Genomic DNA, 21,115 nt, shown 5'->3' with positions numbered 1-21,115 from the left:
TCAACTGTATCCATAGCCGCGCATAGCTGTACTCTACACTCCCTAACGACCCGACTTCTGGAATAGCGATTTCTTTGGTGCTTCGCGTACATTGGTATGAAGTCAACATGGTTTGTCGCATGCCTAGTGATGTCGCAAGGTAAGTACCTCAAGTTTCTGTCATACAGAGCGGGAATCTATCCCATGCTTATTCTAGATCTATGTCATCTCTACCTCTTGCCGTAAAAGCATGCGACACGCACAACACAACGTGCGTCTAATATCCCCTCTTGAATTCAACCCGATTCCAGACCTCCTCGCCATCCCTCAGCCGCCGCAAGTTCTCGACGCAGATCTGTATGCATCGTTCGAAGTACTGCAACGACCTCAGCTACATGACACACGATTGAGAAGACCAGAGATAACGCACCATGGTCGTTCGTCCACTCTGGTGCGGCGTTATGAGCACGTCTCTCCTACCGAAGAGTGGATGGCCATCTGGGAGCGGCTCCTCTTCGACGACGTCAAGAGCGGCTCCCGCGAGCCTCTTCTCGTCGAGCGCTTGTAGCAAAGCGTTTCTGTACGTAGTTCATCCCAACCCATGTATATGGGCATAATAATACAGGGAAACGTACGTGTCGATCGTGTCTCCTCTCCCAATGTTCACGATGACCGCATGTGAGGGCAGATGGTCTATTGTCGTTGGCGACAGGATGTGGTGCGTCGCGCCTGTTGACGGCAATGCTAGCAGGAGCACGTCACATCCCGACAGGAACTCCTGGAATGACTTCTCGTCCTTTGTCGAGAACCACGCATCAGGGATACTCCCGTCCGGGTCGCCCATACCGTCCTCGTTATAGCCCGTCTGCGGCTTCTTCTGGCCGTCGCTCGTTGCAGCGAGCACCTTCGCACCGAATGCTGCCGACAGGCGTGCGCATTCACGTCCGATCTGACATGGATGCAGGAGATGAATTGGAGACAGTCCCAGGCCGATGACCACGTACATGTCCGTATCCCAGGACGCCTACGGTCTTCCCCCTCAGCTCCTGGATGAACAACCGCCCACCGAACTCGTCGCCCTTGCCCCATCGTTTGTCCACCTGTCAACGTGCTCGTATAAGCGTTCATTTCGCTCATTTCGATAAGCAATGCTTCCGAGCACGTAAGTGTCGGGATAAGGTTAGGGTTTGGCAGCAGAAGGAGGGTACGGACCCAAGATACGAGACCTGGAAAGAAACAGAGGAACATCGATGGCATGGAGCGGGCGTGCGAACTCACCTGCGAGACGAGAATTTGCTCTTGCAAGCGATGGAACAGCGCGAGCGTGGTCATGATGAAATGCTACAAATCGCAATCCCCTGCTTTAACCCTCCACATGATAGTAAGTTGGCACGATTGGACATACCTGCGATATCGGTACCATATGGACTCCGGCGGCAGTGGCCATCACAACTCTCTCTGCCTGCTCTTCATGCCACATCGCCCCGCGGATAAATCGTCTGCCCCCGCATTTCCAAGCTGGACGAACTTGAGGTTCGGGACTTGCTCCCAGCGCTCGAGCCCCACGGGGTAGCCGTATATCGCAGTCGCTTTCCGGTACGCTTCCTGCAAGTTCGCGCCACAATGTCACTGACCGCATTGAATGTCAACATAATTCGGAGACTCACATCGGGGACGGACCCAGGCGTACGCGCCATGGGTATATACGTGACAGTCTTGACATGCTTCTCGAGGAGCACGCGGTGCGCGTCGGGCAGGGGAACGTTCAGAACGAGGATATGCTCAAATAGCGCATCCTTGGACGAGGAGGCGGTGGACGCTGACGATAACGCGCTGCCGCTCTGCGACCGCAAGACACCTGCCAGAAGATTGTGTGAGCGCCGAACACGCGTCGCGCGCGGTGTTCATTGAATTTGGGTAGCAGGCTCACCTGAGAGTGTCTGGATGGTCGAACTGACGGCTCGGATTAGGATGAACATTGCTGTATATTGTGAATAAAGAGCCTGTCGGATGTGGGTGGTGGGTGCGATTGAGACCTGTTTGCGCACGGCGTTGTTTCGGAGGCAATGCTACTACCGTGAGGAACGTCGGACTGCGGTTTTCCACGCATCATCATCGCACGGTATCTGACTGCAAGCCATAGTTCTAGCGATAGTGCCTGTGGAAGCGTTCAACGCTGCCAGTTAAGCAATAGATAGGAACTTGAATGACGTTCGTTCAATCGCCCGACAATCGTAAGCCTCAGGAGAAGGATGCAGTCTCGTTGACGTAAATTGTAGAGTTGAGGCCTTGAGGGACCAGTGTGGGTCATCCCGACGAGATATAGAGTAGGTCCTGAACACGACTGAGTGACAGTGTGAATACTACATCAAAACCTGAGGCTGGGTCAATAGGTGAATGAACGCGTATTGTCACAAATCCCATGACGCTGTTACGCATCGTAGACTGAGAAGCGCTGGCTTGGGTCTCTCGCGCGATCGGACTTCATTCCGCTCTCATTCTGCTCTCATTTCCTGCTTCCTAGGGTTCGTATATGACTGACCCTCAACTTGTTGAAACTTCTTGGAGCACTCGCGAACAAATAGGCGCAATGTGCTCCTACTTAACTCTCTGAAGGCCCGTTTCGTTTCGATGGGCCAGGCCTGAGTCGGATGGTGATGGGCTCTGGCACCACTCTCCTCTTCCCAGCTTTGTGACGACAAAATGCGCCAAGCTAGTTCTGTTTACTGTTACCTTTGTCATCCTATTGCCTACATGACCTATCCGGTTGTGTCACTGTGGTCGGCCAGCAGTGGCACCCACTGCAGCTTCGGCGTTGGCGACCACGTCCTTGTAGACGTTATAGGCGAAGTTAGCGGTCCCGGTGACGAGACCGGGGAACACGACACTCAAGTTGTCGTGCTCTTCCTTCACGGCTTCATCACGTTGATGACAAGGCTGTATGCGAGAGGTGTATCCCTACTGTGGAAGAGCCCCGACGGTCCGAGTGCAGATACCGTGCTTTCCTGCAAGGCTGCTTTGGTGAGTTCGATGAACTCCCCTCGACTATGGTCACCACTGGATCGGTAGCGATCGCGTCGGGGAGCTTCCCAGGTGAACAAACATAGATGGTGAGGCTGAGAGCGCCTCTTTCGACCATCTTACTGCGGGGTCTGTCGTGCCGAGTATGAACAGACACACGACTGGGCGGTGAATGTACGTACAAACGAATGTCGCAATGTTGCGATTGGCGCGGGCAGGTGAGTGGACATTTCAAGTTGGGATCTTTGGTTCGTGGCTGACGCCTGTCCTGTCAAAGGTTATCGTCTTGAACAGGCAGCCGATATCCAATACTTTAGTTGCTGGTACTCGGTCCTAACTCGTGAGCCTGAGGGCCTCGAGGTATGAGCTGTCACAGGGCCGTCCACTTCGTCCCTGATACGCTCTCGCATCTCCGTTCTCTGCAATCCCCTATCTCGTTGTTCATACCCACTCCTCCTTCTATGCCAGAACATCCACGTTCTGACAGGTCGTCTGTCAAGTCCTGTGAACTTCGGTGCTTCTCAAACGTAGACGCTTTATACATCGCCAGGCGGGGCCAAGTTGCCCTCCCTGCTCTGCCTCCCCTCGTCTCACTCGAATCCTGTCTTCTGGCGTAGGATGTACCAGCCCTCGCGAGAGGTAGCGTTCGCGATTCAGGATGCGGGCGTAGTGGAAATGAGCGACCTCAACAAAGTTCCAGATACGGAGGTAGTGGTATCTGCTGTTACCCCGCTGAAGAGGGAAGATCCTATTGTGACCCGGAAGGTGCGTACACCATTTCTTTCATATATTTGAACCATACCAACTGAAGGTGCTCCATGTAGGAACTGTGGAGCTACTACTGTGCATTCTTCTCAGAGCGTTCGTGTACGTCAGAGGTGCTTACATTCCATTCACAGTGTACAACAATGCAGACATGGTGAGAAACCTTGAGTACGCGTTGAACAGTCATTTCTAAAAATGCATCCAGGGAGTCGGGCCCGTCAGTAAGTATGTACACAATGTCGAATATTCATCTTCAATCACAGCCATTTATAGGCTGGTCCATGACACTGTTCCAGAGCTTGGCAACCTCCGCGGGCTGGGACCCTTCTCAGGGACCCGGGTCTACATGCACAACATCTGAGCGATGTGTCGTCCCTTGGGGAAGAGGCGGCACCAAGTCTGTCAGCTCCGTTGTGCTCGTCGCAAACGGTCTCAGCTTTGCAGTGCGTCACGGTTATTACGAATGCTGGATGAAATCATTTGACACAGCTACAGATCATGACAATCCTGTTCACAACGTTTGGCTCAGCAGCTGACTACGGCACATTGGGACGTTGGTTGCTGCCCATCGCCAGTGTCATCTGTTGGGTTGCCCAGTTTGCGAGTATGACCCTCACGAGTATGCTTCTCACGTTCTCCTTTGAGGCCCTTCTCATTAACCGTATACCCTCTCATAGAACCCTCACGATGGGGAGCCGCGATGGCTCTCTACGTGATCTCCTTTGTCTCATATGGTGCAACCCTCGTTCTCGTTTCCGCAATCTTCCCTCGGCTCGCGCGCAACACTCCACACGCTCGCCGCCTGCGCGAAAGGCTCGAGAACCATGAGGTCTCCAGAGAGGAGTACGAGCTTGAAGAGAGTCTAGAGAAGAACAGGATCAGCAATATCAGCTCGGTGCGTGTTATGATAATCCCTTTCCTCTGCCTGCTCACTGTAGATGCAGTGTCATAGCAACGTTGGGTACCTCTTCGTCCTACTTCTCGACCTGGCGACCTTACTGCCGCTCGCGAACAACGCCTTAGTCGACAACTATACGATAGTTCTGTAGGCGCCCATAAACTACGTTCAACTTCACGAATCTCATTTCGATCCAGAACGAACATGTATTGGGTGGTCCTCGGTGTATGGTGGTGTGAGCAACCCGCGTTCACAATTGGTCTTGGTGATAACCAGTTGCAGTCATCTATCAACAGCCTCGACCTGGACCTCCGCTACCCTCGGGCGAGCATTACCTGACTATCGGCTGGAAGCAAGTGCGTCTGGCTACCTTTCCTAACCAGTGTCTGCATTGACGCGTCCGGTTCGCTATAGGTCTGGCTGGTTCTGAAGCAGTGGAAAAAATTGCCATTCACCTTCATGTACCTCTTCGCGTTTTTCCTGCTCTCTGACGTAGGTCTGCGCTTTGCCGTCAGCATTTTACTAAAGCTTGTCATATACTGTAGGGCCTGAACACCACTGGCACGCTCATCACGATATGTCAGAATGACCAGTTTTCCTTTTCCTTTCTTCAGAGCACGTACCTTGGCCTTGCGCAGGCTTTCACTTCCGTTGCCAGGTACGCAATACCACTCCACGTACCCGGAATGAGCTCACCCGTTGGTCCGGTAGCACGCTCGGCTTCTGGTGGATCCAAAAGCACTGGAAAATCCCGACGAAGAAAATGGCAAGTAGCTACTGACTTCTATCTCGAAACGAAAAGGGCACTGAGCGGTTCCCTTCACAGTTCATAGTCACCAATGTCTTCACAATCCTCATCCCTGTCTGGGGTATGATCGGACTGTGGACAACAAAATTTGGTTTCCACCAAGTTTGGGAGTACTGGTGAGGATCTGTCTTTACTTTGCAGTTAACCTCAGTTTAGCTGGAACTGCGACGTAGGGCGTGGAATGCCATCTTCGGTCTGTTCCAGGCCCCGTACTACTGCTACTCGCAGACCATGATGGCAGAACTCGCGCCGCCTGGCTTCGACAATATGGTGTGTCGGTTCTGATTTCATCACCAGCGACCAGACCGACCTAACCTTGCCCGATCTTCTACAGTTCTTCGCACTGTTCGGCCTCTCGAACCGCGCGTCGTCGATCATCGGACCGAACGTCATCCAGGCCATCATCAATGACACACAGAATAACTGGAAAGGCTTCCCGTTCCTCGTCGCGCTGTGCACTGCGGCTAGTCTTGTCATTTGGTTCGGTGTGTCTTGCATCTTTCGTCTACTATTAGTGTCACGCAGTCTAACTTGTCACACAAGGAGTGGATGTGGAGAAAGGTCGTCGCGATGCGATCACGTGGGCGGAGCAGAACCGGTCGTACGCGGAGACGGGTATGTATGCAAAGCAGGATGCGTCGGAGTCGCTGGACTCGAAAGACTGTGGGGAGAAGTCATGAGATCAATGTTGCGAGAATCTTGGGCAATGAATGGTTATAACCGCATGATGCTTGGGAAGATGTTCTTGCGTGCTGTACGTCTGAAACCTGCGAATATCGTCGTTCTTCTCGGGCTTCAACGCCGTCGCGAAGAACGGCCAGCTGTCCACGACGGTGAACGACGGCCCCCTGAAGGGCACGTACAAAATGGCGAGATCAACACGGTGGCGAGTCACCAGCCAGTGCTCGTGGCGGTCGCGTAGCACGGTTCGCTTGATGGCATGGTCTAGTGAGTCTTTGCGGTTATAACTCGGGCAACACGCGCTGATCAGGCTCACCACTAGCTTCACTGTCGAATGAAGAGCTTGACACTCGACTCACGAACTGGACGACATATTTTCAGTCAACCCCGTCGCTCGTTGCACGACGATGCGGGCATTTGCTTGACTTGAGCTCTGGTGTAGCTCTAACATTATTGCAGTTCAACTGTATCCATAGCCGCGCATGGCTGTACTCTATACACTCCTCAAGTTAGTAACCCCTGTCGAGAACCGCGCCCACCGAACTCATTGCCCTTGCCCCACCGGTACCGTTTGTTCACCTATCAACGTGTTCGTGTAAGCGTTCATTTCGTTCTATTCAATAGGTAATGCCCGAGTCCGGAGCGCGAGCACTCAAGCTCAAGTGTCGGGATAACGTCACTTAGGTTTGACACCAGAAGCCTGAGGAAGGTACGGACTCACTGGCAAGATACGAGGCCTGGAAAGAAACGGAGGAACACCGATGCTAGGAAGTCACTGCGGCCTATGATTCATCCCAGCTGCGAGGCATAGAGTGACTGTGGAATATGACTTGAAGGGCGAAAGCAAAGTCTGGCAATAACCAGACTCCAGTGTGACACTCGTGAACACGTTCTGTCACAGATCTCGTGATGCTGTTACATGCGCAGCGTGGACGGCTAAGCGCGGGTTGGAGCACGACTGAACGTTTACTGAACCTCGACTCATGTGAATCGTAAATCCTTGGAGAAGTCCCAAAAACAATGTGGTATCACCATGGACGATTGATAGCAGAAAGGCAGGAAATGGTCCATACCCTTGAAGGCCCGTTTCGTTGTGACGCGATGGTGCGTGGTGAGTCGTGACGAGACTCGTCAGATCAGAGCAGATTTCTGGCACCATTGTCCCTTCTCTAGCTCCGTGACAACAGATTGTGCGAAGCCAGCTCTGGCGAGCGTCGTCTTTGTCTTCCTGTCGCCGACATATCCTGCTACTATATCTTTTGAGGTCGGTCAGCAGCGGAACCCTGGCAATCATCCAGCTCTATTCTCTCCGACTTGATCACTCCGGCGATGGCGACCACGGCCTTTCAAGCGTTATGCGCGATGATAGCGACCCCGTTGACGGAAGCAGAGAAGGCAGCGCTGAAATGAACGCGCTCCTCATGTGCCCAACGCGACGAGGCGCCTGGCGGCCGACGTTCTGCTTCTTCCACATTGATCACGATGGCAACGTTGTATACGTGGGCGAGAGGTGTATCTCCAGGGCGGAAGGGCTCCCACCGGCGGGAGTGCAGAGAGTACGGCCATGGACACCCTGCATCACCTCAGTGAGTTTTTCGCGGTCGGTGAGCTACCCTTCGAATATGGCCACAGCGGGATCGGTATGTAGCCATCGCGTCGGGGATCATTCTGACCAGACATAGATGACCCGCAAGAGGCTGCCAGCGCCTCTTCGACTGCCCATGGACCTGTCCCGTCGAGTATGAACAGACGCATCGATGTGGATGGTGAGTGTATCCGCAGCGTAAGATACGGCGATATCGAATGGTGCGATTGGCGCGGGCAGGTGAGTGGACGGTTCAAGTTGGGATGCTTGGTTCGTGGCTGACGCCTGTCCAGTCAGAAGGTATCCTCCCGAACAGGAGGCCGATATGCAAGCTGTTGCTGGCGTTCGTCCTGCGCTTGAAGGCCTGGAGTCTGAAATGTCACCGGGACGTCAACTTCGTACCGAATAAGCACTGACATCGCCGTTTCATACCCACTCTCCTTCTATGCCAGACCTTCTGATAGGCCGTCCGGCGTGTCCTGTGAACTTCGGTGCTTCTCAAATATAGGCACTTTATGCATCGTAAGGTCCTCTCTGCATTGCTTGCGCCCCTCGTTTTCTTCGACTCCTGTGTTATAGCACAGCATGTACCAGCCCATGCGAGAGGTAGTGTCCGCCGTCCAGGATGCAGACGCTGTGGAAATGTGCAAACTCAGCAAAGTTTCAGATACGGAGGTTGAAGTAACAGCTGTTACTCCGCTGGAGACGGAAGAACCTATTGTGACCCGGAAGGTGCGTGCACCATCTCTTTCGCATCTTTGAGCTTCGACTGAGTGACCCATGTAGGAATTATGGAGCTACTACTGTGCAATTTCCTCAGAGCGTTCGTACACATGAGAGGCGCTTACTTCCCATTTCACAGTGTACTGCAACGCAGACATGGTGAGGAATTTCAAGTACGCGTCGAATAGTCATTCTTAACTTTGCATTCAGGGAGTTGGGCCCATGAGTAAGTATGTGCACAATGTCGAAAATTCATTCTCAATTACAGCCGGTCATAGACTGGTCCATGACACTCTTCCAGAGTTTGGCAACATCCGCTGGCTGGGACCCTTCTCAAGGGCCCGGGTCTACGTGCACAACCTCCGGGCCATGCGTCGTCCCATGGGGAAGCGGCACCAAGTCTGTCAGCTCCGTCGTGCTTATCGCAAACGGTCTCAGCTTTGCAGTGCGTTGCGATTGTCACGAATGCTGGGTACGATGGAATCCAATTGACGCTGCTTTAGATTATGTCAATCTCGTTCACGACGTTTGGCTCAGCAGCCGACTACGGCAATTTGGGACGGTGGTTTCTGCTCGGCATCACTGTCATCGGTTGGGTTGCCCAGTTTGCAAGCATGGCCCTCACGAGTACGCTTCTCATGCTCCTATCTGGAGCCCTTCTCATCAACCGAATACGTTCTCGTAGAACCCTCGCGATGGGGAGCCGCGATGGCCATCTTCATCATTTCCTATGTCTCATATGGTGCATCCCTCGTTCTTATTTCTGCAATCTTCCCGCGGCTTGCGCGCAACACTCCACATGCTCGGTATCTGCGCGAGAAGCTCAAGAACCAAGAGATCTCCATAGAGGAGTACGAAGTTGAAGAGAGCCTAGAGAAGAACCGAATCAGTAATATCAGCTCGGTGGGTGGTACGATGGAGCTTTACCCCTGCGTGCTCACGAGAGATGCAGTGGCATAGCAATATTGGATTTCTCTTTGCCCTAATACTCGACCTGGCCACTTTGCTGCCGCTCGCGAACAATCCCCTAGTCGACCAGTATACGATAGTTATGTGGGTGTTCATGACTTATGCTCTAAATCACGCAGAGCTCACTTCGATCCAGAACGAACATGTATTGGGTGGTCCTCGGTGTATGGTGGTGTGAGTCATCCATACCCCGTACATTGCCGGCCTTGGGTATTGATCAATTGCAGTCATCTACCAACAGCCTCGACCTGGACCTCCGCTACCCTCTGGCGAGCATTACCTGACTATCGGCTGGAAGCAAGTCCGTCTGGCTACCTTTTCCAGTCAGTATCTGCATTAACGCGTCTGGTTCGCTATAGATCTGGGTGGTTCTGAAGCAATGGAAGAAGCTGCCGTTCACTTTCGTGTACCTCTTCGCGTTTTTCCTGCTCTCTGACGTAGGTCCACGCGCTGTAATCAGCGTTTTACTAAGGATTTCCATGAACTGTAGGGCCTGAACACCACCGGCACGCTCATTTCGATATGCCAGAATGACCTGTTTGAGTTTTCCTTTCTCCAGAACACTTATCTTGGCATTGCGCAGGCTTTCACTGGGGTTGTCAGGTACGCAACACGACTTGACGTAGCCTTGACGAGCTCACACCCATTGGTTCGGTAGTACGATCGGCTTCTGGTGGATCCAAAAGTACTGGAAGATCTCGACAAAGAAAATGGTAAGCAGCGGCTATTTTCTATCACGAAACATACGGCGCTGAGCGGTACCCTTCGCAGTTCGTAGTCACCAACGTCGTCACAGTCCTCATCCCAATTTGGGGTATGATTGGACTGTGGACAACGAGGTTTGGTTTCCACCAAGTTTGGGAGTACTGGTGAGAATGTCTTTACTTTGCATTCAATTTCAGCTTAGTTGGAACTGCAACGTAGGGCGTTCAATGTTATTTTCGGTCTGTTCCAAGCCCCGTACTACGCCTACTCGCAGACCATGATGGCAGAACTCGCGCCGCCTGGTTTCGACAACATGGTTTGTCTGTGAATCACTACTAGTAGTGCATATATCGAAGTGACCCACTGTCTCTCTTCAGTTCTTCGCACTATTCGGCCTCTCGAATCGCGTGTCGTCGATAATCGGACCGAACGTTATTCAGGCCATCATCAACGAAACGCAGAACAACTGGGAAGGCTTCCCGTTCCTCGTCGCGCTGTGCACTGTGGCTAGTCTTGCCATTTGGTTCGGTGTGTCTTGCATCCCTCATCTACTATTCTCGCTAACGTTACCCACTAGGCGTGGATGTGGAGAAAGGTCGCCGAGACGCTGCTGCGTGGGCAGAGCAGAACCGGTCGTACGCGAAGACGGGTATGTATGCCAAAGAGGACGCGTCGGAGTCGCTGGACTCGACGGACAGTGAGGGAAAGGCTTGAGATCGAAGATCTATCTTGCGAGAATTCAACAGTACTTTGGTCAGTGAATGATCGTAAATGCATGATGCTTGAGAAGATATTCTTGCGCGCCGTACGTCTGAAACCCGCTCGTGCCAACCGATGTCATAATCAAACGCACAACTCAAGAACCTGAGCAAGGTAAGTAAGTCGGCGCCATCAGTCCAATCTAGAGCTCGAAGTTAATGCTTACAGACAGGATGCGGGGCGAGTAACTTCGCTGTAGACATGTGAGTGCTATACTGAGTTTCCTTTTGTCCTTTGCTACCTGACGCTTACCCGTTCGACCAATGTCGATGCGGCTCAGGTTCACTCAGCTCAGTGGCCAGTGAAACGTATACCTGACACGAAGCAATACCGTATCGGCTGCATTGACAGTGTTGCATGGGAGCGTACGGCGCGCGGATGATACCTTGCGCTGGGATAACTTCTCACAGATCCGTATTGATTACCGCTGACGCGCAAGGACATTACTCACAGCCCATTGACGTTCGTGAGACCGTGTTTCATTCCCCAATGCAATATAAACGACGCTGCGGGATATTCGCGGTGTTCGTACCACGGATGCTACCGTCGAAATGCGCTTTGGAACCAGAATCTTCTGCCTTGTGCTACCGACTCTCATCTATCTCGGACGTGGCGGTTTGGCAGCGAATTCTTTTGCCGGATCTAACTTGTATTATGCCGCAGGTTTATATCAAGATGACGCGGTGACATTGCTGGAGTGAGTAGTGTAAGGGTAACATGCGATCGACGCGTGAAGCACCTTTGATTGGAATGTCAGATGGAGGGCGCCCGTTTGTTAACCTATCATTTTTCCTCAAGGGGCCTGCAAAGCGCTGGGATGAAGGTCTTAAGGGTTTGGTTGGACGGCGAGGCAGAGACTCAAAAGGTAAGGTCCACAAACTTTGTTATGCCTGATCCTCGGTTCCCTGACTGCTGCGCCACTCTAGGGCACTAACATCAATCCGTCTCCCAACCTCGAGCCAGTTCAAATTTGCAACGGCGTTGCCTCATGCTACAACGACACCGTCCTAGATCGTCTGGACGACTTCATGGTCCTCGCAAATAGCTACGGCATAAAGGTGACTACCGAGGCTAGGCTAGCTCAACGGAAGAACGGGAAGATGCTGACTGTCTTAGCTCTTAATCGACATGCATAGCTTCAACGCGCTCTCAGCAGGCGACGTGTACGGGGCCGCATACGGAATAGCGGATTTCTACACGAACACCACAGCTCAGGAAGCCTTCGACGCCCGTCTGGTACACGTTTTAAATCACGTACACAACACCCTCGGTCAACCTTGGAAAGAACTCAGCGATTACCTATTTGGGCATCGAAGCGGAGAACGAGGCTATGATAGGCAACGTGAGTACAATATACGACCTGTAAAACGTTGCTAGTACACACCAATGCATTACGCCCCAACAGGGTCAAGCCTCCATTGAAGATCATCAACAATGGTAAGTGGTCCGGGAAGACTTGGGTCACTAGCAGCTGACGTGAAGCTTTGCGTCCCTCTATTAGGCAATGCGACCGCGCAACCACAATCAAAACGGAGCTTAATGGCAACACTGGGGTACGTTCTCTACTATCCCCGCATGTACAACTCCGTTTGATCTGATCCCCGCGGCACGCCCTCACTGTCGGTTTCTCGTCCTTACCGGTGGCGGATCGTGGATGGCTGAGTCCGTCCAGCCTGAATATCTCACATGCCCCTCTCTGGACGTCATCTCCATTCACGCTTACGCCGTCACGGACTACTACACCTCATCTATCGACAGCTATGTTCAGCAGGCGGTCAACGCAGGGAAAATGTTGATTATGGAGGAATGGTAAGTCACCGCCTCCCCTCTCTCACGTCCAAATCCTCGTGCCATGGAAGCGCGCCCTTCTCAGGCTGACTGCGGACGGCGCCATCATCAGGGGTACGTGCTATTACAATACGTCGAACAACAACTGTTCGGACGGCGGCGCCCTCCCCGCCGACACACGCAACGCTAACATTCAGGGTTGGGCTGCCAATATCACGGCTGCTGGCCTGCCCTGGCTCTACTGGGAGGTTATCCCGAACGCTGACCCGCATGTGAGTCGCTACAAGTCTTCTGCACAACGCCCGAAGCTGAGAAGGGGCTCTTGGTCCACCGGCAGTGGGACGGCGACTCCGAGATTGGGGTCGTTGACGACCCGTCCTGGACCACCCTACAACAGGCTGCTCAAGACGCACTTAACGCCCCAGCTGCATTTGATTTCTCGGCTTATCTGTTGTAAAGTCTCGGAGGAATCTTTGGTGTGTCGTGTCGACCGGCGACATGTTCTCACTGTAGCACCACAATCTTGTGCTTTCAAACCTTTATAGTACGTCGTGGAGCGTTGCGATGTTTTCTTTGTGACACCCAAGCAACGCCTCACCTGTAAGGGCCGCTCGGAGACTATCTGCTTATCTCGCCCATCGCTTTCACTCAACCTTCGACCCCTATGTGCTGAGCTGCCATGCTTCAGAAGTATGGAAGTCTTACGGATGAACTAGTGATAGTGCCGTGTGTTGTGATAATGGTTTCGTGATACAGACATGCGTGTGCTAAAGTGCTACAGCCAATCCGGACGTCGAGAGCTACAACATACTGTACAGTATCAGACAAAGCCCGCGCGAGCTCATGATAAGCCCGAGCAGGCGCGACGCGTGCAATCGAAAGCTACAAGTCAACCCGCGCGTTATAAATGCGATAGATAAACGGGCATGAGGTCGTGAGAGGTCGTATGGCTGGTGGAGGCCCAGCAATCACGAGCTCGTCTCAGTGGTGTAGACGCGGACTGCAGCCACATCCCAGTATGCGTTGGAGAAGTCCGACGGGTTCGAGTTGACGTAGTCTGCCACAGGCTGTCAGTCCTGACCCTCCGATCTACTTTGCGAAGCGATCTCACCGACGCAGGTGCCTGGACAGCCAGCGTTACTGTAGACGGAGCTCTGACCCGCCCAGTCTCCGCCTGCGATAGTGATCAGTAAAACGTGCGTGCCATGAGCAACATCAGGAGGCTCACAAAGCGTGATGTCGAAAATGATATTGTTGGAGCTGAAGACTGAGGAGAGATCGCAGTCTGTGTTCGGGAAATAGGCCGCGGGAGTGCCCTGGACCATCGAATCGTCTCTAGTCAGTACTCATGTCGCACTAGACTGGCGTTAAGCGAGGTGACATACCCAGTTATCGGTGTTGACTGAGCTTGCCCCGCTAGAAAGGTCCGAGGGAACGCTGCTGTCGGTGCGGGACCAGAACCAGACACTGACCGCCGACGAAGTGCGCTCCATGGCATACCAGCCTCCGCCAGCACTGTTGAAGTCAGGACCGAAGCTGTTTGTCGTGGGGTTTTCGACGCCGCATCCAGAGTTGCCGTCGGTGTTAATGTTGCAGTCGTTCGACTGGGGTGTTCTAAAGATTGGTGAGACTCTGAATAGAGCCCTATTTAGGATGATATACTTACCCCGACTCTGCCCGAGACGAGGGCATCGAACAGGTGCTGCCTACGTGCAAGGAGACCAAGTTCGGAGAGACGGAGTTCACACCTTCGATCCTAGTATATCGCGGCGGATCAGTGGTCGATCGGCCCGAGACAGAAGCACAACTCACTTATCAAGTGAACGCAGTATGAAGCGGCGCATGAGAATGCTCAGCGGGTGGATCATAGGTCTATGTTTTCGGGGTCACACTCACGATGTCGACTTCACCACCAGATGGCCAGTCGCTGTCGTTTGTTTCCCAGAATGCCGGCCAGGTAGCACAGCCCTCGGGCATATGTCGCACATCGATGCTATCGAGAAGTGAGCGCATGTACACGGGCACTGTAGCTCAATGCCCCATAACTTACGTGACAACGTGGTAGTCGTACGCCGTGTTACTTTTGATGCGGACACTGTTCCTCCCGGCGCCACTGCTCGACAGCACTGTCGTATCGTCGACGCGCATGATCAGCGTATCGGACGATACGTAGGTCAGGTTGTCGGCCACAGCCGTGGACTGGTCGACGTATGTTCTGGAAGGACAACACAGCGTCAGCATGCGCCCCATCGTGACACGGCATGATACTATGTAGAGACGCCGAGTGTTTTGGCGGCGTCAGGGCGTGCTAGCAAGCATACTTACACTCTGCCTCCCGTAGGGTCGGCCTCAGCCTCGAACGCCCAGGAGTTCATGAAGTCCTGTCCAATGTACGTGTCGCCGATCGACCATGTCCCTGCCAGTGTCTCGAGGACGACCGCAGAGATAACGAGGACAGAGGAGAGTGTGAACTGCATAGCTGAGCCGATGAGAGGGACCTGGTGCGAAGCCGAGCGGGAGCTTGGGGGTCGCTGGAGTGCACAGAGGCCTTTTTAACTATCGCGCAGCGAGGTTGCGATCGACCTAGTGGCATCGTCACAAGGGTCCGCGATCCGACACGCAAGCTTCGGGTGCATATGGACACCAGTGTGCGCGAGCATCTGCGATTTCCGAGTTAGTGCACTAGCGTCAGCGTTCCGGGCCTCCGGAAGAGAGTCCGTCCAGCTCGTCTCACAGCGCCGCCCGTCCCATGAGATTCAAAACACGCAAGGCGCGAAGGGAAGCACCCATGACCATTCCCAGTTACATTACCTCGGAGGTCGAAGCAACATCCCCGTCCAATCCGGGCCCTCTACGAAAAATGCATCCCGTCACGCCGCAATTCGTTTGTCTTCCGCCCATGCCGCGTTGCATGTGGTGCTTACCTATCAAATGCGGATATATACTTTCTGGGAAGGAATGATCAAGCCACCACACGACAATGTAGCGTCGTCCTGAGAGGCACAGTGTTGTAACGATCGATCAGGTTGTGATGGAGCTCAGGACGCAAGTATAAGGTTACGGACAGGTTACGGACGCGCGTCACGGTCGCATGAGGGTGTGGGGGTGCGAGGTACATGAGTCCTGCATGTGACGGCACAATGAGAAACGTTCCGAGGACTCGACGGAGAGTAGAGCGACATGACAGCACCTGCGACGGAACCCATGATGACTGCTCAGCTTCTCATTACTTCTCCGGGAGGAGCTCTATGGAGAATGCGTCCACACGTGAAAGACGATAACGCCGAACGGAACAAATCAGGACTCGCAGCGTTGCAGATCTAACCACGAAGGAGGAGGCGCGAGGTGACTCTAATCAGCATAGTTACCGTCCTCCGGTCAGATGGCCTAGACCCCGGTCCTTGCCGGCAGCCCATGGCGAACAACCTTGCCAGCAAGAGGTCGACGATATCTGGATCGCCGACAGCTTGCCAAGTACTTTCATCAGATGCAGCGCGAGCTGCATTTTGCACAATCTGTGGAGCCCTAGGACGTCCAGGCTACAGACAACATGCTCAGTGCCCCGGGCCATAATTTTGTCTGGCACTACCACCGAGCATGCATTGCTTCTTAATCTCATGCTCAGTCGTGCAGCGGGGAAGCCTGACTTCGAACCACTCACCTGACAAGAAACTGTGGACGAGCTGCCGGCTGCCTGGGAAGCCATCGCAGATGCGGTGTATACAGTGACAGCCTTCACCATGCGGTCCACGGTCCGAATCGGCTACGGTATCTTGAGTACACGGCCAACCGAGCGGATATAGACAGACGGTGCGGCCCATTGCTGGCCAGTCCATGGTGCAAATCGCATGGGAGTAGAAATATCCAATACAAGTGCCACATGAACCTATGTGCAGTAAGCGGGTCCGAACGATGGCATATGGAACGCGTCCGTTCAACATGAGTGACGCGACGAGGGGTCTTGTGGAGGCGTACCTTAGCACGCAACGCCATGGCAATACTCTGGCATTCATGACAACTGCTTTGACGGTCTCGAGGGCCAGTCGCCCAACAAGCGTGCTTCCTCTTCCGCAGCGCGAATTGCATCAACTACCTCCTCCCCCGGGCTCATGTCCAGCTTCACCATGTCTCTCTCAAAGAGCCTCCCGAACCTCTTCACAAGCCCGTCTATCTCCCCGTCCACAGTAACCTTGCTTGCCTCCACGGTGGAGGACGCGTCGGCGATGCATCCGGCTTTGACGTCCGCCAATCCGCACGCAATGATTTGGTCAAACCACGCCCGAGGTTCCCGAGTAACGTTCATCGCGAACCCGTGCGTCGTCAATCTATGCCTCACCTGCACACCAATGCTCGCGATTTTTGTCTGCGCGTCCAAGAACACGCCGGTGTGCTCGCTTGGCGTGTGCTGGACTCCGTGGGCCTCCGTGAGATGCATCTCGATCGTTTTCTGCAGTTTGCAGATGTATTCGCGTATGCCGAGGGGCGGCGTCCTGCGCCCGAGATCGAGGAGGGGATATCCGACGATCTGTCCGGGACCATGGTAGGTTGTCTGACCGCCGCGTTTAGTCGCCACGAAGTCCGCGCCAATGTGAGTCAGCCGGGCAGCCTCAGCTTCGACCTCTGGCGATGTGAGCAGCTGCCTCCGTCCTGCGGTGTAAACGGGGCGGTGTTGGAGCAGAAGCAGGTAGTCCTGGTGCTGCCCGGAGCGCCGGCGCAGAAGCTGGGTCTGGTGAATGTGTTCCTGAAGAGCCAAGGTCCGCGCATATGGAAGAGGTAGCTGAAAGTAATGGTAAAGAATCGGCGGAAGCGACATGATCTCCAGACTCCAGCAGAGGACTACGTGAGGCGACGCAGAAGGTTTAGAGTGTACTGTGAAGCACTGGCTGTATGTTAGTACCCGCGGTGGATGATGACAGTCGCCTGCAAGTCGCCTGTGAGACGGTCGTCTCACTCATCGCCGTTCCCGTCAATTGCCGACCTGTTGTAAATATTACTTACCGACTTACTAATACAGTATTGACTCGCCAATACCAAATAATCAGACAAATCTCAATACTTAACACATGATTATTTTGGATATCACAGGCAACCATAGACGACTTGTCCGAGTCTCATGATCGCTCTCCCCGACGTCGGGGTCTCTAGACTCTGGTGTTGGCCATGGGCAACATGACCAGCTGCATCTCGACTCCAACTGTCTCGCGTGTGTGCTTAGCCCCCGACGTCTCTCTAAAGTGAATTCTTCTTGAACAACATGTCTTCGAAAGAAAGACGCAGCTTTATTATCGGTGCAGGGTGCACTGCGTTCATCAAAGTGAGCTGCCAGCGGTCACGATCATTCCGACACTGTGAGATCTTACTTCCACGCAGCCCAGGGGAGCGAGGACAACTGAGGACGTGTGTAAAATTCGTCGTGTACTGTACCTGGCCCAGTGAACAGTCTTCACTCGCAGATGGGGCTGGAAGCTGCCACTAAAGCTCTCCTTGACGCGGGTCAGGCGATCCTCCTTGTCGCCGCAGTCTCCGTATAACATCCTCAGCGCAGGCATCACATATGACGCAGTTGAGACTGCTTTTGTGGGATTCTGCTATGGAGACTCTACTTCCGGCCAGGTACAGTACATCGTCTGTCAGTCGTGTTAGCTTGCCCAACTGACCCTCGCGCACGCTGTCAGAGAGCCCTCTATAACCTCGGCATGACTGGCATCCCCATCACGAACGTGAACAACAACTGTTCGACCGGAAGCACCGCCCTGTTCCAGGCGAACAACATGGTGGCTTTTGGTATGGTGGAATGCGCGCTCGCGCTCGGCTTCGAGCGTATGGCACCGGGCAGCCTGGGGACTAATTTCCCCGACCGCCCTTCTCCTATTCAGCCATTCAGCGACGCAACGGCCGAAGCTGAACACAATCTGAGCAGCGGTCTCAATCACGGGCCGAATGCACCAAGGATGTTTGCTAACGCCGCACAGGAGTACATGGACAAGTACGGTGCGACGGTGACGCACCTGGCTCAAATAGGTTCATAGCCTCGCATCTTTGTCGGGGGCAGCTGGCTGACTTCGGAGTAAGCTGCGAAGAACCATAAGCACTCCGTCAACAACCCGTACTCGCAGTTCCGCAATGGGTGGGGTGTGGAACAGGTGCTCGCTGCGCCCAAAATCAACAAGCAACTGACCAAGTTCATGTGTAGTCCTACTTCGGTGGATCGTCTACTCATTGTTCAGATTCTACAGTTTGCTCATTGCGCACGGTAGGACGGAGCCGCCTGCTGCATCGTTGCTTCCGAAGACTTCGTGCACGCCCATGGCCTCGAGAATCAGGCCATCGAGATCGTGGCTCAAGCCCTCTGTACTGACGAACCATCAGCATTTGAGAGCAAGAGCCCCATGGAGATCGTCGGCTATGGTATGACCAAGAACTGTGCAAATAAGGTCTTCCGGAAAGCAGGTTTCAAGGAGGGCGAAGGCAGGGACCAGGTTGGCGTCGTTGAACTGCACGATTGCTTCTCCGCGAACGAGGTCAGTGCCTCCATACATGCAATATCGTACATAAATAGAAGCTAGAAACATAGCTCGTGACATACGAGGCATTGGGGCTGTGCAGCCTTGGTGAGGCTCACAAGATGGTTGAAAGTGGCGACAATACGGTAGGTCGAAGCTGAACCTCTTCGTCGCTGTGGGGGCTGACTCTTGTTTGTGCAGTATGGCGGCAAGTACGTCGTGAACCCTAGTGGTGGTCTAGAGGCCAAAGGTCACCCTCTAGGAGCGACTGGTCTCGGAATGCATTTCTATATAGCCAGTAAGTCTGCGTACACCGACTGCGGTCTGCCACGCTGATTGTTGTCATGTCTCCAGTGCAACTACGGGACTGTAAGCGTGCACGTCGATCGCGCGTCTTTCTTCACGCATTGAACCTTGTCGTCCACTCTAGGGGCTGGACCTATGCAAACACCTGGACTGTTTGGCGTCGCCGACGAAAGGGGCAAATACGGTCTCGTCCACAACATCGGCATCGGCGGCGCGGTGGTCTGCAGTCTCCTCCGCCGCCCGGAGTTCTATCGCCCCGGAGGCCAAGATGGCCGATCAAGGTATGTCGTGCGCGTCTTCTCATCAACGCAGATCCTGATCGACGCATGGTAGACTCGGCTATAATCACGCACACGAGTGCAGGCCTGTCACGAAGGCGGATGTAGACAAGGTCAAGTCTGTCAAGTTCTCGCCGTACATCTTCGAGCGGGCGAGGCTCTGATGGATGTCAGCCTCTCCACCTGTATCGGTCTCGTCTGCTTTTGGATGCCTGGCGTTGTACTCGGGCCTCGGACTGTGCTGCCAACGGTGTGGCGCGTTGAATTGCGTGACGGCGCTTGAATGATAGTGCAGTATGATCCCTTTATGGCGTACAGGTGTAATGCGTGCCAAGAAGTGTCTGTATCAGAACGTCCAGTGCATTGGTTCTCAACCCATCTTCGTGCGTTTGAGACTAGGGTCACCATGCCCTGAGTTTCTTGTGCTTGTTCCTCCTCGGCGGTGAGCCCCATGCCAGGTCGTCCTCGTCCAACATCTCTGCCTGTGTATATCATCATTACCCGTGAGGTAATGGTATAGGTATAGGGCAACTTACTGGGCCCACACTATTGCTGGAGGTTGCAGTCGAAGATGAAGACCCTTTCGATGTGATGGAGGCGGCATCCAAGGAGAAAGGCTATGAAACGTGAGTCACGGTTTTTGTTATTCTGCCGTATCAGAACGAACTCGACTTACGAGTTTTATAGTGTGCAGTGTTGTATTCGAAGTATTGAAAGAGTGCTTTGAAGAGTCCACCGGCTTTTCACTGAACCGCTATGCACCAGTAATCATGTTAACCAACTGGGACCCACGACGATGCGCCCACGAACCTTGTTCGAGAGACTGATGGAGAGCTTTGTGAGCGGCATGATCTTAACCTAAGTCGTAACGTGCAAGTCGTAGAAGTGCGTGTCGTAGTTCAATGATGAAGAGAACTGGGGATCTCGGTTCAATCACGTATACTCAACCAGCGTTGGCAGTTAAGTATGAGGCTGGAGGCGCTCCCAACGAGGATGATCCCGGAACGCAGAAGACACGTTGTCCACCGCGCAGCAAGCCAAGTAAAGAACAGGTGTCATGGCTCCATCTGAGTGGTGGTCTTGCACTGACTTGCAGCGTCCTTGACGCTTGCATGTACAGGTAGAGCCCCCGAGTGTGGATGCTTTCTCTCACGACGAGCCCCTCGGGAAGTCTTCTGACCCAGGCCGTACAGACCCTCGACAGCGGCTCTTGTCTAAGGATAGTACACGCCCGATTGCCTCGGGACGGAAGTGGGACGCTCGTGCTCGAGAGACCATTATCGTCCAGTCCCGATGAGCGAAAGAGACGCTATACACCATGTGAGACGCCACCATCGCTGCTGCCGT

At 53.7% G+C, this 21,115-nt stretch overlaps 7 protein-coding genes across 7 annotated transcripts; 4 read left to right on the top strand and 3 right to left on the bottom strand.

The window, feature by feature from the left end:
• Positions 1-141: 141 nt before the first annotated feature.
• On the bottom strand, positions 142-1,446 carry B0H18DRAFT_935965 (uncharacterized protein). The gene is made up of 6 exons (XM_048041794.1): positions 1,385-1,446; positions 1,258-1,320; positions 984-1,079; positions 615-928; positions 410-557; positions 142-355 (listed from the first exon to the last, which is right to left on the bottom strand). Exons 1-6 carry the CDS (start codon positions 1,424-1,426, stop codon positions 257-259), a joined length of 762 nt encoding a protein of 253 aa, XP_047890805.1. The 5' UTR covers positions 1,427-1,446; the 3' UTR covers positions 142-256.
• Positions 1,447-3,445: 1,999 nt separating this feature from the next.
• B0H18DRAFT_1212992 (MFS general substrate transporter) lies at positions 3,446-6,512 on the top strand. The gene is made up of 18 exons (XM_048036501.1): positions 3,446-3,765; positions 3,825-3,867; positions 3,900-3,919; positions 3,971-3,986; positions 4,039-4,208; positions 4,261-4,384; positions 4,443-4,660; positions 4,710-4,810; positions 4,861-4,898; positions 4,946-5,019; positions 5,078-5,155; positions 5,209-5,321; positions 5,375-5,429; positions 5,490-5,587; positions 5,645-5,741; positions 5,806-5,956; positions 6,015-6,416; positions 6,469-6,512. The coding sequence occupies exons 1-17, from the start codon at positions 3,619-3,621 to the stop codon at positions 6,149-6,151; spliced, it is 1,680 nt and encodes a 559-aa protein (XP_047890804.1). The 5' UTR covers positions 3,446-3,618; the 3' UTR covers positions 6,152-6,416; positions 6,469-6,512.
• A 1,814-nt stretch (positions 6,513-8,326) lies between these two features.
• B0H18DRAFT_1095672 (MFS general substrate transporter) lies at positions 8,327-10,962 on the top strand. The gene is made up of 17 exons (XM_048032426.1): positions 8,327-8,469; positions 8,524-8,542; positions 8,600-8,619; positions 8,671-8,686; positions 8,739-8,905; positions 8,964-9,087; positions 9,146-9,363; positions 9,413-9,513; positions 9,566-9,603; positions 9,657-9,730; positions 9,789-9,866; positions 9,920-10,032; positions 10,088-10,142; positions 10,201-10,298; positions 10,354-10,450; positions 10,512-10,662; positions 10,712-10,962. Exons 1-17 carry the CDS (start codon positions 8,335-8,337, stop codon positions 10,846-10,848), a joined length of 1,641 nt encoding a protein of 546 aa, XP_047890803.1. The 5' UTR covers positions 8,327-8,334; the 3' UTR covers positions 10,849-10,962.
• A 601-nt stretch (positions 10,963-11,563) lies between these two features.
• Positions 11,564-13,391, top strand: B0H18DRAFT_1212990 (glycoside hydrolase superfamily). The gene is made up of 10 exons (XM_048036500.1): positions 11,564-11,590; positions 11,692-11,758; positions 11,820-11,951; positions 12,010-12,129; positions 12,179-12,235; positions 12,299-12,330; positions 12,395-12,446; positions 12,566-12,702; positions 12,794-12,953; positions 13,019-13,391. Exons 2-10 carry the CDS (start codon positions 11,711-11,713, stop codon positions 13,136-13,138), a joined length of 858 nt encoding a protein of 285 aa, XP_047890802.1. The 5' UTR covers positions 11,564-11,590; positions 11,692-11,710; the 3' UTR covers positions 13,139-13,391.
• Positions 13,392-13,649: 258 nt separating this feature from the next.
• On the bottom strand, positions 13,650-15,158 carry B0H18DRAFT_880197 (endo-1,3(4)-beta-glucanase-like protein; the record flags this gene model as incomplete). The annotated part of the gene is made up of 8 exons (XM_048040749.1): positions 13,650-13,738; positions 13,793-13,855; positions 13,910-13,997; positions 14,067-14,295; positions 14,348-14,429; positions 14,574-14,674; positions 14,732-14,896; positions 15,007-15,158. The coding sequence occupies 8 exons, from the start codon at positions 15,156-15,158 to the stop codon at positions 13,650-13,652; spliced, it is 969 nt and encodes a 322-aa protein (XP_047890801.1).
• Positions 15,159-16,690: 1,532 nt separating this feature from the next.
• B0H18DRAFT_1121388 (lipoyltransferase) lies at positions 16,691-17,494 on the bottom strand (the record flags this gene model as incomplete). Its single annotated transcript, XM_048034326.1, has 1 exon — positions 16,691-17,494. One exon carries the CDS (start codon positions 17,492-17,494, stop codon positions 16,691-16,693), a length of 804 nt encoding a protein of 267 aa, XP_047890800.1.
• A 301-nt stretch (positions 17,495-17,795) lies between these two features.
• On the top strand, positions 17,796-20,271 carry B0H18DRAFT_560007 (thiolase-like protein). Its single transcript, XM_048038606.1, has 12 exons — positions 17,796-17,995; positions 18,052-18,078; positions 18,135-18,174; positions 18,227-18,294; positions 18,357-18,702; positions 18,754-18,884; positions 18,939-19,202; positions 19,256-19,330; positions 19,386-19,482; positions 19,539-19,553; positions 19,615-19,771; positions 19,824-20,271. Exons 1-12 carry the CDS (start codon positions 17,936-17,938, stop codon positions 19,930-19,932), a joined length of 1,389 nt encoding a protein of 462 aa, XP_047890799.1. The 5' UTR covers positions 17,796-17,935; the 3' UTR covers positions 19,933-20,271.
• The last annotated feature ends 844 nt before the right edge of the window (positions 20,272-21,115 follow it).

This window comes from Fomitopsis serialis, assembly GCF_022376445.1.
Source record: "Fomitopsis serialis strain Sig1Antser10 chromosome Unknown B0H18scaffold_60, whole genome shotgun sequence".
Taxonomy (NCBI): domain Eukaryota; kingdom Fungi; phylum Basidiomycota; class Agaricomycetes; order Polyporales; family Fomitopsidaceae; genus Fomitopsis; species Fomitopsis serialis.
Note: the sequence above shows the minus strand (reverse complement) of the source record. Positions and strands in the feature narration are given on the sequence as shown.

Bases quoted from the DNA above. Each gene is read 5' to 3' on its own strand.
- B0H18DRAFT_560007 (XM_048038606.1), top strand. From the start codon at position 17,936: ATGTCTTCGAAAGAAAGACGCAGCTTTATTATCGGTGCAGGGTGCACT. The intron at 18,295-18,356 runs GTACAGTACATC...GCACGCTGTCAG, and splicing joins GAGACTCTACTTCCGGCCAG to AGAGCCCTCTATAACCTCGG. The intron at 19,203-19,255 runs GTCAGTGCCTCC...CTAGAAACATAG, and splicing joins ATTGCTTCTCCGCGAACGAG to CTCGTGACATACGAGGCATT.
- B0H18DRAFT_935965 (XM_048041794.1), bottom strand. From the start codon at position 1,426: ATGGCCACTGCCGCCGGAGTCCATATGGTACCGATATCGCAG. The intron at 558-614 runs GTACGTTTCCCT...AACTACGTACAG, and splicing joins AGAGGAGACACGATCGACAC to AAACGCTTTGCTACAAGCGC. The intron at 356-409 runs GTGCGTTATCTC...AGGTCGTTGCAG, and splicing joins AGAGTGGACGAACGACCATG to TACTTCGAACGATGCATACA.
- B0H18DRAFT_1212992 (XM_048036501.1), top strand. From the start codon at position 3,619: ATGTACCAGCCCTCGCGAGAGGTAGCGTTCGCGATTCAGGATGCGGGC. The intron at 4,661-4,709 runs GTGCGTGTTATG...CTGTAGATGCAG, and splicing joins GGATCAGCAATATCAGCTCG to TGTCATAGCAACGTTGGGTA. The intron at 5,020-5,077 runs GTGCGTCTGGCT...GGTTCGCTATAG, and splicing joins TGACTATCGGCTGGAAGCAA to GTCTGGCTGGTTCTGAAGCA.
- B0H18DRAFT_1212990 (XM_048036500.1), top strand. From the start codon at position 11,711: ATGAAGGTCTTAAGGGTTTGGTTGGACGGCGAGGCAGAGACTCAAAAG. The intron at 12,130-12,178 runs GTACACGTTTTA...AACCTTGGAAAG, and splicing joins AAGCCTTCGACGCCCGTCTG to AACTCAGCGATTACCTATTT. The intron at 12,703-12,793 runs GTAAGTCACCGC...CGCCATCATCAG, and splicing joins ATGTTGATTATGGAGGAATG to GGGTACGTGCTATTACAATA.
- B0H18DRAFT_1095672 (XM_048032426.1), top strand. From the start codon at position 8,335: ATGCGAGAGGTAGTGTCCGCCGTCCAGGATGCAGACGCTGTGGAAATG. The intron at 10,299-10,353 runs GTGAGAATGTCT...ACTGCAACGTAG, and splicing joins CACCAAGTTTGGGAGTACTG to GGCGTTCAATGTTATTTTCG. The intron at 10,663-10,711 runs GTGTGTCTTGCA...GTTACCCACTAG, and splicing joins TAGTCTTGCCATTTGGTTCG to GCGTGGATGTGGAGAAAGGT.